A 16,601-nucleotide genomic window follows, 5' to 3' on the forward strand; every position below is an offset into this window, starting at 1 on the left:
AGTGAAATAAGCTAGACACAAAAGGACAAATCCTGTATGATTCCATTTATATGAGGGACCTAGGGCACTCAGATTCTTAGAGGCAGAAAGGATGATGGTGGTTGCCAAGGCTAGGGGGAGGGGGAATGGGGAGTTAGTGTTTAATGGGGACAGAGTTTCTATTGGGGAAGATGAAAAGATCTCTGGATAGATGCTGGTGATGGTTGTGCAACATTGTGAATGCACTTAATGCCATTTAACTGTCCACTTAAAAATGGTTAAAATGACAAATTTTATTTTATGTATATTTACCACAATTAAAAAAATGCTGTTGTCTCATTCACTGCCCTGAGCCAATAGGAACCATCTAAAACCAAGTTGAGCTAGTTTGAACCCGAGTAACCGGTGTCAAACAAACAAAATTGTTTTGGGCTAATCAAAACTAGTTTGGTGTAGCCACAGTAGGCATGAGATGACCACACCTACCTGAGGCTGTGGACACTGGTGTGTGGTCACAAGGTGGCAGGTCTGCACATCTCTAGGCGGTTCCAGGAGGATATTCAGGACTAAAACGAGCCGTGAGTAGGACAGCCACGACCTGAGTGAGAAGAGAGTATCTTCCCTTTTCTCCTTCTAGGTCTTTCCAGTAACAGACGTGATCCCACCTTGGCAGGAGTGGAAGGGGCCAAAGAGGGCATGGACACCATCTTATTAAAACTGTTGGGCTCTTTACATAGATCATGCTACTGGTTTATAGTAAAATGGATGAGGTCATACTTTGTTGATATTTAAATAAAAATGTATTGTCACATATACCATTGAAATAACGGCTAATTCTGCTCTCTGTCCTTATCCTTAGTTTAGGAAACCCAAATATATTCTATTTTGTATATTCACAAAAGTTGAAGAGGTAGATTTAAAGAAGCTAACTGGATCCTTGGACTCTTCTTTACATATTAGCTGGTTAAACTTGTTTTTCAATTTATGAATCATAGGACTTAGTGTTTGCATCCTTAGACAGTTCCATTGAGTCTAAACTTGTTATTATTTAGAATGAATAATATTGGGCCGGCCCCGTGGCTTAGCGGTTAAGTGCGCGCGCTCCGCTACTGGCGGCCCAGGTTCAGATCCCGGGCGCGCACCGACGCACTGCTTCTCCGGCCATGCTGAGGCCGTGTCCCACATACAGCAACTAGAAGGATGTGCAACTATGACGTACAACTACCTACTGGGGCTTTGGGGCAATAGATGTTAGCTCAGAGCCAGTCTTCCTCAGCAAAAAGAGGAGGATTAGCAGGGATGTTAGCTCAGGGCTGATCTTCCTCACAAAAAAAAAAAAAAGAATGAATACTATTGAGTGAATCGCAGAACTCCTTCTCAGTGGGAGAGCTGCGAGCTGGCCATAGCAGCTCCGTGCTGGAAACGGTGGCCTATATAGATGCGTGGAAGTTAAATATAGAAATAACCATTGAAATAGAATTCTCATATTAGCTTAGTATTGGTCGTTGGTTTTCTCTTGCCTCACTTGCCCTTGTTTCATTCATTTTTCAGACGTCAAGCTAGTTTTCTCAGAAGGTGTGTGCGGGGTGCTAGGCTGAGTGTGCAGCAGTCAGGGTCTCACGGGAGAACGCCCAGAGGCTGCTCTTCTGCCTTGGAGGGTCGCTGTCATTAAACTCTGCTCACACAGGGCTGCTCACCTCTAAATTAGCGGGGTGGAAAATGTGCAGGTGTGTGCAGCAAGTTTGTAGAACCTATGGGAGAAGCAGCCAGGCTGGCCACCAGCCATGGTTTGTGTTAGAAAGGGGTAGTGTAGATTTTTCTTCTTTGAGAATTGAGCAAAACCAGACAGAGCACTCCCCAGTTGTGAAGCATGCTTTGCTTTAAGGGTGGAACTTCCTCCTCTCCCACAAATGAATCCGTGTGTGACATCCCGGGGTGTGAGGCAGGTGACGGGGAGAGAAGACTCTGTGGTCATGCCGCTGCCGTCTCCCCTGGTCTTTATGTCCGTCGAGGGAGGGTTAGTCCTGCACAAGCTGGTGGCTGACTTTCATGCAGGTGTCCAGTGCTAAGTCATGTCATAGGCGGAGGTAACATATTTTAGACCTTAGAGGGCTCTGGTCATTTTTTTCCCATTATTTTTAAATTATAGTGATATACACATAACATAAAGTTTACCATTTTGACCATTTTAGAGTGTACAGTTCAGTGGCATTTAGTACTTGTGGAACCACCACTATTTCATTCCAGAACATTTTCATCACCCCAAAAGGAGACCCCATACTTATTAAGCAGTCAGTCCCTGTTCTCCCCTCCCCGCCAGCCCCTGGCAATGGCAAATCTGCTCTTTCTCTTTATAGATTTGCTTGTTTCTGTACGTTTCATCTAAATGGAATCATACACTATGTGACCTTTTGTGTCTGGCTTCTTTCACTTAGCCTAATGTTTTCAGGGTTCACCTATGTTATAGCAGGCATCAGGACTTCATTCCTTTTTATGGCTGGATAATATTCCATTGAATGGATATACCACATGTTGTTTATCCATTTATCTGTTGACAGACATTTGGGTTGTTTCTACCTTTTGACTATTGTGAATAAGCTGCTATGAACCTTGTGTACAAGTTTTTGTGTAAACATCTGTTTTCAACTCCTTTGGGTCTGTACCTAGGAGTGGAATTGTGGGTCAAATGTGTAATTTTTTGAGGAACTGCAGACTGTTTTCCAGAGCAGTTGAACAGTTTACATTTCCACCAGCAGTGCACAAGAGTCTGGTTGCACTTAGATTAAAAAGATTTAACAGTGCCGAAACCTTGATGGTTTGGCCTTTGGGCTCACCTCTCCAGCCCCTCAGGCCTGATTGCGCAGGGACCACCTTTGCTCACACACGTATTTGTTCATGCCCTGGCTCGCCCCACAGAGGGTCTGAGGCCAGCAGCACTGCTGAGTTCTGCCTCCGCACCGGACGTGGAGCTGTCCTGGGTCGAGACCTTTGTTGCTTGCATCTTCCCGTCCAGTGCAATGCGGGACACACAGCAGGTACTCGGTCAGGACTGGCTGTGTAGACACAGCCTGTGGACAGTGCTTCACTGAAGGGCTGAAACACAAAGGCCGGTTGAGAAACATATGCTTCTGCTCTGAAATGCTAGGCTGAGCACCCCGGGCACCGCCTGCCCTTTATAGGGCTCTGTGAAAAGAGTGGATGGTAAGGTAGAGGTCCCAGTGGTTAATGGTGGAGGAGATTTCAGCAGACCAGATGCAGAGGACAAAGCCAGGCCCAGAGTGTGCCACGTGGGGCTTCAGTGGAGGGAGCAGCCTGCCAGCCCCCCATAGGGCTGCGAAATTTAGCAAATAACGGTACAGGAGGCCCAGTTAAACTTGAATTTCAGAGAGACCAGGAATAAGTTTTTAGTATAGGTGTGTTTCATGACGTATCTGGACATGGGGGAGGGGGAGCGCAGGAGGGACTCTCCTGCCCGCTCCTGTTCACGGGCGCGCCTGGAGATTTTAAAAGACAGGCTGATGGGCTGGTTTCCCCAGCGGATCTTGTCAGGATTCTTTTAGACCACAGATCGGCTTTGATTAGGTCCGGTCACCCCCATGGGGGTAACTATTATGAGAATAAGTACTTTATCCAAGCTCCTCCAGGTAAATATCATGGGAATGACATGACTCATAAGAGGAACAGAAGAAAAAGAACGATGTGGTCATTTTTATGCACCACCTATATGTCAGGGGACGGATTGAAGGGTTTGTGAAAGAAGACGTCCGGGGGCTGAGTCTGACCTTCGGTCTCACTGCTGCTTTCTGATCTCGGCTTGGCCCCACGTGGAGCACCCTGTTGTGTAGCCGTCCGGCTGCCCCCTCCTGAGTTGGACGGAGGACGCCCTCTGTGTTAGAATAGGCAATGAGTAGGGATGACAGACGCCTTTGAAAACTGGGAAGATGAAACAGTTCCCGGGGAAGGCTGTCACCTCACTGAGTCTTTCCTCGGCCCCGAGATTTCTCTGACACGGAATGACACGTGAGGGGAGCTGGGACAGTCCAGTGGGAAGATCGTCGCTTGCCTGGCTTTCAGCTGATGCTCTGTCCCCGACTTGAGCTCCTCCTTGTGTCACTAACATACTTGTCATTCAGAAGAATGCTTGGAAACACTCGGCTTTTATTACAGATGACATGAGTGTGTGGGGTGTGCCCTTGTTTTTGCTGTTATTTCATCTGAAGTAACGTGGGTATTATTGCTGTATTTTCAGTATCATCTAGCAGACAAAATCAGAATTGACACTTTAAAAAATCCTAGCTTTAGTTTTACCACTGGAGCCAAGATATTGATTAGAGCAATTGATTCAAATTAATATATCTTCGTTACAGGCCAGTCATCTCTGCCCTGAACAGCTGTCCCTGGTCCTGGCGTGTTATGACCAGTCTGTGCCACATGTTCATGTTCTGTCCTCAGGGCGGGGGCAGGGGCTGGGGGGATGGGCGGTGTTTCCCCACCACATTAGCATATTTCACTTCCCGTTTCACTCGCCACCTTCTACGGGTGGATGGCTGACGCAGGTTCCAGCCGATGACATCGAGAATGCCCCACTACAGTTCCCTGGTGAGGAACACGGCCCTGCCTTCCCTGTCGGCTGTGAAGGACCGAGGTAGCCCTGGCCAGCATCTTACTTTGAGGTGTGCCTGGCTGCTGTCCCTTGGGGAGGGCACAGAGGATTTAAATAGCATCTTCATGTAAGATGCCAGGAGCCCCAAATCCACACAGGCCTCTAACCATGTTATTTCAGATGCTGAGTCCTGAGCTGCCAAGTCCCCACACCACCCCCCGAGATGAAAATTAGAGCAGCAGATGGGCTCTCCCGAGGAGAAGCCACACAACCCACCCCCTGCCTCTGAAAACAACCCTGGCTGTTTATTGTGAGATGCAGTTGTCATGGTGACGAGTGATTGGGGGGAGTTAGAGAAAATGCAGATGTCAAGCCTGTAGATGATTTGGGGAGAAGTTGCCATCCTAAATGGACCTGAGACCTTTCGTTGTCCATGGTCACTACATACTGTGGCCCCACCCGGGGTGCCCAATGGACTGGCATGGGGGTGCTGACATCGGCCTAGCTGAGTCACAGGCCCTGGCTGGTCAAGCCCTAACCCCATGGGCTGCGTCCCCCAGAGGGGACACCTCTTCGATTTGCCAAAGGCACCCAGCACAAGGCGAGCAGCAGGCCTGGTGCTGCCTTTTCCCATGGTATATCTGGCGCCCTGGTGAGAGTCTGTTGCCCAGTATCTATGGTCCTCTCTCTGCCAGAAAAATTAAATTCCACCCCAAGCTGTAACATTCGTAGAAGAGGTGTTATCTTAGTCCATTCGGGCTGCTATAACAAAAATACCATAGACTTATAAACAACAGAAATTTATTTCTCACAGTTCTGCAGGCTAGAAGCCCAAGATCAAGGCGCTGGTAGATCCAGTTCCTGGTTCCTGGTTCCTAGATGGCCATCTTTTCTTCATGTCCTCACGTGGCAGAAGCAGGGAGGGAGCTCTCTGGGGTCTCTTTTATGAGGGGGGTAATCCCATTCATGAGGGCTCCACTGTTAGGACCTCATCTAATCCTGATTACATGCCAAAGGCCCCATCTCCTGTTACCATCACCTTGGGGGTTAAGTTTCAACATATGAATTTTGGGAGGGACACACCGTCAGTCTATGGCAGGTATGGTTGACCCGTTTTCATTTGTTGGTTGGTTGGTTTGCTTCTTTGGGGTTTTTGGAGATTGCTAGTGCCCGTCCAGCTCCTAGTAAGGCAGTGCAGGCCTTCAGGAAATGAAGTCTGTGAACTCAGCCGAGGGAAGGTCACCAGGTTAGATTGATGTACTCTGAGTGGACCTTGAAATAGTCAAGGTCTGTATTGTCTGGGAGGATGTCCCGAATTAGAGTTTTATGTGGGGCAGATGGAAATAGCATTTGAGGTGAGATCCCATGTTGCACCCTTTGGGAGATTTTGCATGAGGTACCTCGGCCATAGCGGGACATGCAGAGCCAGTGGGGCAGAGGGAGGACTTAGCTAGGAGTTTGGGAACAGATCTGGCTCCAGTGGGACCCATGTAGGAGTGGGACCCATACAGGAATGGTCCCCAGGCCAGTCTCAGCCCTGCAGGAAGGGGCACTGTCAGCTGTGCTTGGTCAGCTTGGGGTCCTCTTGGGTAGAGCCCCCGGGTGGATCAGAGCCCTCTCGTCTGGGGAAGGATGGGTTCAGCTCCTGGGAAGGAAGGCTGCAAAGGATGGAGGAGAAAGCCAGCAGTCCTAGACAAGCTGGATCTCCAGAGCCCCACCCTGAGACATAGGAGGACAGTAGGGTGAGATCAGGGCCCCCCTGCATGGTCTGAGAGCTCACGGGGCTCAGAGTGGGATAGTCCTCGGCTTCCAGCAAAGGAAGTGGGGACGAACCAGACATCTGACCCACCTAGGCTCCGGCTGTGCCCCTGTACTCCCTCCACTCCAGGAAGGCCTCATTTCTTTCTGCAGCTTAAGCTCTGATTTCTCTCAGGAGTGGCGATGCCTTCCTTTCTTCCTCTGTGTACAAATCTTCCCCATCCTTAAAGCCCAGCCCCACTTTTCCACCTCCCATCTGAGCCATCCCCTTTCAGCCCCGTGGCCTCTGAAACCCAGTGGTGTTTGTAGTCACAGAGGGAATACAGCTAGGAGTCCATGTTCTGCTTGGTGCGTGGCACTCCTGTTCCCCTCAGTGCCAGGAGGGTGGGCCCAGGTCTGCTAATTTTTCTCTAATCCCCCCAGAGAGACTGAGTGACAGTCCAGAACAGGGAAGAGGACTGGCAGCAACACCTTGCCATGCCACCGACGCCTGTGGGAACCTGGCTGTTAGCGCCAATGCCTGGAACCTCGGTCCTCTCAGCTGTAAAGCAGGAGTGGGACTAGCCATCCTGTACAGGAAAGGGTGTTGTAAAATAATATAACGTTTATTTATAAAAAAGGAAACATACTGTAAATTAATATATATTTATTTTTATAATATAAATATCAACTTATTTATTTATAAATGTAATTTATCAATATTGTTGACATCATCATTGTATTGTTACTGCTTGATAACTTACTTCCAGAAGGTTCTGGAATTTGACTTAACATGCTGGTTTACCAGAACCCCCTTTGGGATTTGGACAGTGATTTCAGTGCTGTGGATCTGGCTTCTCTCTTCTGGATGTTACAAGGCAATAAATAGAGAAAATATACCTAAACTTTAAATTTTGTTAAGTGGAGTGAAAGAATTTTGGTTTCATGTCTTCTTTAAGAGAAGACTTATGATGTGTCTTTGGGGCATTTTATTTTTTCTAATAGTAGATTAACTGATTTGTGTTTATTCTCAACTAAGAATTTATGTATTTAATAAATATGATTTTAATCTTCGGACACCGTTGGTGGGAATGTAAAATGGTGCAGCTGCTGTGGAACAGAATATAATGGTTCCTCAAAAATTTAAAAATAAAATTATCATATGATCCAGCAATTCTACTTCTGGTTATATACCCAAAGAATTGAAAGCAGAGTCTCTAAGAGATATTTGTACACCCATGTTCATAGCAGCATGATTGACAATAGCCAAAAGGAGGAAGGAACCCAAGTGTCCGTTGACAAATGAATGGATAAACAAAATGTGGTCTAAACATACAATGGAATATTATTCAGCTGTAAAAAGCAAGGAAATTTTTATGCATGCTACAGCATGGATGAACCTTGAGGGCACTATGCTAAATGAAATAAGCCAGTCTCACACACACACACACACACACATACACACACACACACACACAAATCCTGAATGATTCCACTTATATGACATACCTAGAGTAGTTAAATTGATAAAGATAGAAAGTAGAATGGTGGTTGCCAGGGGCTAGGGGGAGGAGAGAATAGAGGGTTACTGTTTAATGCATACAAAGTTTTAGTTTTGCGAGATGAAATATGTTCTGGAGATGGATGGTCGGATGGTTGCATGACACTGTGAATGTACTTAATGCCATTGAACTATACACATAAAAATGGTTAAGATGGCAGATTTTATGTTATATGTGTTTTACCACAATTAAAAAGTAATAAATAATAAAGTTAGAAAATATGATTCAAATAACTTTTAGAAGTATAAAAAGTACACGTTAGAGGCCGGCCCGGTGGCGCAAGCGGTTAAGTGCGCGCGCTCCGCTGCGGCGGCCCGGGGTTCGCTGGTTCGGATCCCGGGCGCGCACCGACGCACTGCTTAGCAAGCCATGCTGTGGCGGCGTCCCATATAAAGTGGAGGAAGATGGGCACAGATGTTAGCCCAGGGCCGTCTTCCTCAGCAAAAAAAGAGGAGGATTGGCGGATGTTAGCACAGGGCTGATCTCCTCACAAAAAAAAAAAAAAAAAGTACACGTTAATTGCAGAAAAGTTTAATTGAATTATATCTGTATGCACACATATTCCATATATATGCAGACACACATATACACACACACATTTGTATATACACATACATACCTGCATACACATGCGTTTTACAAAATTATATCGTATTGTATCTCCAGTTTTTTATCTTGGTTTATTTTTCTAACATATGAAAACACCGTCTTTATCTTTGACTTTCTGGTTTCCAGGTTTGCAATGGTTTGGAACAGCCGCGGAAGCAGCAGCGCTCTGATCTCAATGGACCCGTTGACAATAACAACACCCCGGAGGTAATTTTTTCCAAGGATGAGAGTTGTTGACCCAGAGTCCTAATGTTGGAGCTGCCCACCCTGTTGTGGTTTGCTCACCCTCTCCATAATGTTCTCTTCCCACCCAGTGCCTGGTGGGGAGGAAGTCTGGTCAAGCAAAGTTGGGTATCCCTGTAGGAGGAGGAGATGAGGGCCGCTGGTCCTGGAGGAGGCAGGAAAGACCCTTCTCTGCTGACTTAGCCCCACACCATGGTGTGTTCATGTGTGGCTCTTGGTGCGTGGGGGGTCACTGGTGCTCTCCTGATTTGACAGAAACTCATTCTACCCCATTATCTCACAAGCATGTTCAAAATTAGGGTTTCTCAACAGTGGCGCAACTGACATTTGGAGCCAGTTAATTCTTTATTGTGAAGGGCTGTCCTTTGCACTGTTCGATGTTTGGAAGCATCCCTGGCCTCTACCCATTAGATGCCAGCAGCAACCCCCTTACCCCAGTTGTGACAACCAAAAATGTCTACAGACATTGCCAAATGTCTCCTTGGGGACAGAAGTCCTGGTTTAGAATCACTGTACTAAACCAACACCATGGTTTTAAAAAACAATCCCATATAAATTAACATTGCCACGATGCAGGTTATTAAATTGAGGCCATAAGCAAGTTATTTCTCTTTTCTGGATAACATAGTCTGGATGAGATTCTCTAACTTTGATGAAATAAAGTTATGGCTATCCATGGAGTGGTGTCCAGTCTCCTTTATCTTGCTTTTAAAGACGTACCCTGGGAATTCTCATGCCCACCGTTGGAGAAACACTGGGTTGTATGGTCTCTAGGCTCCCTCTAGCAGTGACGTGCTAATATGAGAGTCCCTGGGTTTTAGATGATGGGCTTTTGTGTCTCAAGTTTTCCCTTGGGAATTGACTACAGGTGCCCCTCCCAAACATCATGGTGCCTGAATGAGACTGGATTGCTGCATTGAGCTGACTTCATGGGAACGCCAGTCAATCATGGGGTTGAACTTTTCACATTATGGTACTCATTTTAGCCTAGATCTTATGGGCTGTCTGCTTACAACTATTGTTTTATTTTTTCATATTTCCTAACAGACAAAGAAGGTGGCGTCATTTCCAAGTTTTGTGGCTGGTAAGTGACTTTGAATTTTATCTCTCAGGGGGCAGTTGCATTTTTATGTCAAAGCAAAGGGTTCTTTTACTTTTGATTTCCTCCTGCAAAGTGTGTTTAGAAAGCACACCTTCAAGGTGAAGATGGTGCTGTAACGAGGCGAGGTGCTTGGGCATTTGATTATTTGATGCTGTATAAGCCTATCTCAGGGCTGAGGTGGGGGAAATTGATTAGGGAACAGTAGACCATCCCATCTAATTACACCCTCAGTAACGGCCTCACACATGACACTGGTGATTGAATTAATAGACTGAAATGTGTCTGTATAAGCAGCTAATTATGATCTAAAACTTTTGATTAGCATGGATATAATTTCATCCAAATTCAGGCTGTTATTCTTTTTTTAGAATCTTCATTTTCCTTCACTCTCTTGTCTTTTTTGAGGGGGTTAATATTGCAATTCAACATTCAGTAAAAAAATCCTGATTGCTCTGTTCTGTATCACTTTTTGGTGTGGGGAGCATGCCAGCTTGGCTGTTGGTGGAGCAAACTTTGCATTGTCTATGTGCATCTGGTAACCTCAGGGGGCTCCTGTAGGAGGTCCTCCAACAACACAGTGAAGAGCTTCTTAGGTAGGATCTTTCTCTTTGCAGAAGGGTGTTTCTTGCCCTTGCTAGTATGTTATAATACACCATGTAAATTTTATTAATTCTTTCAATAAGCTAGTAATTAATTTATATGAATATTTATGGAAGCAAGGTAAATTAATCTTCAGAAATAAAAGACGTTAAACCTTTCCTACCCTGATTTTTTGTGTGTGTGTATGTGAGGAAGATTAGTCCTGAGCTAACTCCGTTGCCAATCTTCCTCTTTGCTGAGGAAGATTGGCCCTGGGCTTACATCTGTGGCCATCTTCCTCTACTTTATATGGGATGCCGCCACAGCACGGCTTGACAAGCGGTGTGTTTGTCCGCGCCCGGGATCCGAAGCCACGAACCCTGGGCTGCCGCAGCAGAGCACAAGAACTTAACCGCTACGCCACCAGCCTGGGAAGCTGAAGCCCCCAAATTCGCCTTCAAAGGAGTAGTTTGAACCAGGCTAACCCCATTCAAACTGGTTAACAGTGAGTTCACTGGCTCAACCCAGTTTTGACTGTTTCAGCATTATTTTGGCTCTCTATTGCTTAAACTGGATAAAATCCACTTTTGAACTGTCAGAACCAATATTATATAATTCAAATAGATTTGACCAATTCAAATAGGCTCAAATGGATTTTGCCCAGCAGTTTCGCTGTGGTTTCAGGCAAGTTTTAGCTAATTCAAACTGAATCAAACTGGTTTTCATCAGGTCACAACAGGTTATGATGATAGTTGTGATTTTTCAGGACCTAACAATTGGCAGGAAGAGAGTACCCCCACTGCATCCCCCCACTGTAGGGTTTGAGTAGGTTCTTGATTTATGGGACTCAGCATCTCATAAATAGGGGAAGATGCAGCACATCCAGGACCATTTTCCTTGGAGGTCAGAATGCCAGGATGGGGCTGCGCCTGTCACACTGTTCCAGTGAGGTAGGCTCCTGTGGATCCAAGAAGCTCACTTGTCAACATTTCACAGCGTCATTTGGACAGAACTCCCTCAAACTGTCTAGGGAAGCGATTTGGACATTAGCCTCCCCTGGCCCTTGAGTCAGCCTCATACCTGCGGGGGAGACAGGTGGAGAGGGATCAGGAGGCAGTGTTAATGCCTGGGTGCCCTGAGCTGTCCCTCCAGCTGCTAGCATTCTGGAAGACTCACTTCTCTGTACCAGCTCAGACTGTTCCAAATCAAATCAAAACGATGTTGGGGGCCTCAAACCAATTCAGACTGGCTAAAGCTGCTTGTGACCAGCTCACACCAGTGTGGACAGCCTTAATTTAGAGTTTCCTATTGGACAGAAGCCCTTTGATTGTTATGAAAATATAGACACCTTCAAGCAAAAGCACATGCCTTAATATTGTTGTTAGTGCCCTTGAGTCAATTTTAACTCCTAGCGACTCCTGTGTGCAGCAGAGCAGAGCCCTGTCTGGTCTTTTTGCGCCGTCCTCTCACCTTCCAGCACTATATCAGATAATGCTTTGCTGCTATTGATAGGGTTCTCATGGCCAATTTTTTCAGAAGTGGGTGGCCAGGTCCTTCTTCTTAGTCTGTCTGGATCTGGAAGCTCTGCTGAAACCTGTCCACCAAGGGTGACCCTGCTGGTGTTTGAAATCCTGGTGACAGCTTTCAGCATCCCAGCAACACGCAGCTGCCGCAGAATGACAGCTGACAGACAAGTGGTGTGGTTCCGCAGTGGTGAGAGCTCTGGATCTTAACCACTAGACCACCAGGGCCAGCTCCCTTAATATTAGAGAATTCATATTCAACAAAGCCTTTATGGACCAAGAATCTTACTCAGCAACAGGCAGAGATAGTCCTAATGATGAAAAACCCTAGAGTGTAATGAATGTGAGAAAACTATCCCCAAATTAGACACTTTATCATTTAGGAATGCATTTTGATGTAAGTAACACCATACCACCTACCATGAGCTCGTACAAATAGGAAAGTGTGTGTCTTGGATAAAGAAGTCTAGAGGAGAGTGGCTGCTGGTGCAGTGGCTTCATGATGTCATGATCAGCGTTTCTCGTCCTCTTGGCCTTCTCAGGCATGTTACCTCATCGTCACACAGTGTCTGTATAGCTCCAGACACCACTTCCCGTTCTGGCAGGAAGAGAGAAGAGGGCAGATGTCCACACAAGATAGTAAATATCATAGACTGCGTCTAGATGTGAGAACTATAATCCTTGCAGGGAGCCAGAGCTTTGGGCTTCCCATGGAGGGCACTCTTGTAACTGGACACGTCGCTTGAGGGGATCCTGGAAGCCATACCCGTGTAGTGATTGTCAGAGATATTGGCTTCTGGGAACATGAAGCTCTTAAACCAGGATCCACACACCCTCCTTGATGGGTGTTTCGTACCCTCGCAATAGAGGCTAGCTCCTGGATGCTGTGTGGATGCTGCACAGACTTCTGTGTGGACTCTCACAGAAGAATCCAGCCAGCAAACTATGATTCTTGCCTTATTCCCTCTGAGGAAACCGCCTGTATCTAGTTGAACTTAGGAGACCTCGTGAGTCAGAATGTTTAGTTAAACTTTAAAAGACCTTGAAGACCTCCTCGACAGAGTTCTCCCTATCTCCCATCAGCTAGAGCTGTGCCACATGGCTGGCATCCTGAACTTCAGTGTCGGCTGTAGCATCCAGTAGTTGGCTTTCCAGGAAGGCAGGGGAGAAGGTCTGGAAATGGGGATTGAGTCTGCTATACGCCCCGTACTGTGGAGCATTTCAGGTGCAGAGGAGCCCCCAGGGCTTGTTCAGTCCTGTGATTGAAGGTCTGAAGAACTGAGAAGACCCAGTATGACTGTGATGGAGGAGCAGGCCTTCCACCGTGTCCAGGTCTGAGAAATTGCACTTGCTGGAAACCTTTCAGGAGTCTTTTTTTGTGTGTGTGTGAGGAAGACCAGCCCTGAGCTAACATCCTTGCTAATCCTCTTTTTTGCTGAGGAAGACCGGCTCTGAGCTAACATCCATTGCCAATCCTCCTCCTTTTTTTTCCCCCAAAACCCCAGTAGATAGTTGTATGTCATAGTTGCACATCCTTCTAGTTGCGGTACGTGGGACGCTGCCTCAGCATGGTTGGAGAAGCGGTGCGTCGGTGTGCGCCCGGGATCCGAACCCGGGCTGCCAGTAGCGGAGCGTGCGCACTTAACCGCTAAGCCACGGGGCCGGCCCCCGTTTGGGAGTCTTAATGAGGGGCAGCCTTCAGTCCCAGCTCCGGCCTTATTTCACATCCAATAGTTGTTAATAACAATGAAAAATAATAGTAACAATTAAAGTCAGATCATCTTCACATTTATTAGGTGCTTGTGTGTGCCAGTCCCCGTGCTGTGCGCTGTGTATCTGCTTCAGGTCACCCGGTCAGACACAGCAGGAGGGGCATGTACTTCTCCCCATTTTATAGGTCAGGAAAAGTGAGGTTCAGGTAACTCATCCAAGGTCACATGGCTGCTGACGGGCAGAGCTGGCAATTGGACCCATGTCTGGGTACTTTGCAGCATGAGCTTTTAGCCGTGGTGGTTTCCTGCCTCCCTAACACACCTTCACACACCACCACCACTGATAACGAGGCCAGGTCATCCTAATCAGTTGCTTACCCTGAGCAAGGCATGGTTCTAATGTCTTAAATATACTAACTCAGTAATCCTCCTAACAACCCTAAGAGGTAGGTGCTGTTACAGATGAATAAACTGAGGCTCAGAGAGCGTGAGTCATTTGCTCGAGGTCACCAGGTGGAAAGTGGCAGAACCATGTTGGAACCCAGGCTGGAGTCTGAGCTCATAGCACCCATGCTGTACTGCCTGAGCAATCCTTAGCATGCAGCAGGGGAGCAAAAGCCTCCACATAGAGAAGATGTACTGTTCAGGTTCCAGGGAGTCTACTGAAGGGGAACCTTCCAGGTGTTCAAGTACTGGCCCCTCTCAGAGTCACAGCCCTCTCTCATCAGAAGCATCCGAGGGAAGAGCTCCCAATGACAGGCTGTGGGAAAAAGCTCGGGGTTCTATTGACGCTCTTGGACCCTCTCAGACTGGGAAGGTTGACACTGCAGAGTAAACCTTGTGGAAGGGCCCATTGCACAGAGGACTCACCGCCTCCCCTGTGGGGAGGAATCCTAGAGTGGTGAGGAATCCTAGAGTGGTGAGGAATGCTAGAGTGGTGAGGAATGGTGAGCATCCCCAGGATGTCCCATCTTGCAGGGCGTGGAAGCTGGCAGCAGCCTGAGTGCACATGGGCCAGATGGTCGCCCACCTCTGAACGAGTATATGTAAAAGTCTAGCTTTTCTATAAAACCAGAAATGTGCTTATTAAATCTAAAAGATTGGTGCTGCTTCCGTGCAATGGAGACCAACAGTGGCAGCTTCAGTACAAAATAACAAATGCTGATAGATCGTATTCTGTTCCTCATGCTTTGTTCTCCTAGTCTAACAGCCAAAGCCTGTGTGAGATGTCCTAATCCCTCTCTGCAGGGTAAGCCACTGTTAAGTTTCTTGTGAATCCTTCCAGTAATTTCCTGGACGTATACAAGGTGATATATAGACCTTTTTTCTTAAAATAGATATTGCATTGGCCGTATGGGTCTGCACTTTGCTTTTTCATTTCTTGGTAGAGCAGCCTCATGGATATGTCTGTGTGTTCAGATGTGAGTTCTTTTACAGAAGCAGTTCCTAGATAGAGCCGAGTGACTGGCCAGCAGCAGGCTGACTTGGATAGAGATTGCCAGATTGCTTTTCCCACAGGTGGATGGGTTGCAGTGCCCTTGGTTCTGTATGAGTGCTGGTTTACCACCACTGTGTGCTGTCCAATCATTTGGTCTTAGCCCCAGGCAGCTGGGTGAAGAGTGGTGTCTTGTCGGTTTCACGTGCATATCTTCCATCAGAAGTGAGGCCAAACACCATTTTCATATGTTTATAAGCTGCCCATTCCTCTGTTGGATTTTTGGGTTTTCTTATTGATTTGTACTGTTCTTTACATATAAAGGAAATTAGCCCTTTGGTTTATATTGTAAAAGTTTTCCCCAGATTACTGTCATCTTTTGACTTTTTTGTGCATTTTTTACTTTGCTGAACATTTTATGTAGTCAGATGTGTTCATCTTTCTCTTTTGAGGTTACTGAGTTTTTGAGATTAATATGACCTTCATGCTCCTGAGATTATTTTTTAATAATTTCCTTCTAGAACTTTTATGATTTATTTTTTATTTATTTATTTTTTTTGCTGAGGAAGACTCACCCTGAGCTAACATCCGCTGTCAATCTTCCTCTTTTTGTATGTGAGCCGCCACCACAGCATGGCCACTGACAGATGAGTGGTGGAGGTCTGCGCCTGAGAACCGAACCCAGGCTGCCAAGCAGAGTGTGCCAAACTTAACCACTAGCCTGCTGGGGCTGGCCCTATGATTTTATTTTAAATTATTTAAATATTTGCTTTATCTAGAATTTATTTTGGTATGCGGATAGAAAAAGTTATATTTTAAGCATTTTATTCCAAATAGCTAACCAGTTGTGCCCAAACTATCCAGTGAATCTTTTTGTCCCTGATTTGAAGTGCTGCCTTTATCATAACTAAATTGCCATTACTTCTAGGTATGTTTCTGGATCTGTTACACTGGTTTGTTGGTTCAGGTTCGGAACCAGGTGGGTTCATTTCCTGGGGATTTACTGGGCGTTTTATTCCCTGGGGGGCTAGTTCCTGCCCTTGTCACCGTCATTCCTGTTCAGAACTTCCCTGGATCCTCTTCCATATTTATTTTCCATAGAAACTTTAGAATCAGCTTATCTAGAGTTACAATAAAAATTCCTATTGGTATTTTTATTTGGCATGCATTAAATTTATCTATTTAGCAGAAAAATGTCAGCTTTACAGTAATCTTCCCAGCCAAAAAATGATTTATCTTTCCATTTATTCAAGCTTATTTATCAATAAAATTTTACTCATAAAAATTGAATACACACATTGTTAGTTTATTCCTTGATGCTTTGTCCCTTTTATTGTTTTTGTTTCATTATTTTTTCTAACTTGTTGCTATTTATAGTTACAAAAAAAGCTGTTGGTTTTTTTGTATATTAAATTTGAAACCACTGCCTTAATGAATTCTCTTATTTTTTTGAATAGATTTTTAGTTGTTTTCTTAGGTTTTTCTTGGCATAGTCATACCATCTGCAAATAAGAATG

At 45.9% G+C, this 16,601-nt stretch overlaps 1 protein-coding gene across 7 annotated transcripts in view; it reads left to right on the forward strand.

Annotated features, from left to right (window-relative positions):
* Window positions 1–16,601, forward strand: part of APBA2 (amyloid beta precursor protein binding family A member 2) — a 230,298-nt gene that overhangs the window by 172,788 nt on the left and 40,909 nt on the right. For all 7 annotated transcript variants that reach the window (XM_087428828.1, XM_087428827.1, XM_087428832.1 and 4 more), the window contains 2 exons: window positions 8,617–8,697; window positions 9,781–9,817. In XM_087428828.1, coding sequence (XP_087284954.1) covers window positions 8,617–8,697; window positions 9,781–9,817 — 118 coding nt within the window. The remainder of the gene's footprint in view (window positions 1–8,616; window positions 8,698–9,780; window positions 9,818–16,601) is intronic.

Source organism: Ceratotherium simum, chromosome 3, assembly GCF_057802395.1.
Source record: "Ceratotherium simum simum isolate JZ-2026a chromosome 3, ASM5780239v1, whole genome shotgun sequence".
NCBI classification, from domain to species: Eukaryota; Metazoa; Chordata; class Mammalia; order Perissodactyla; family Rhinocerotidae; genus Ceratotherium; species Ceratotherium simum.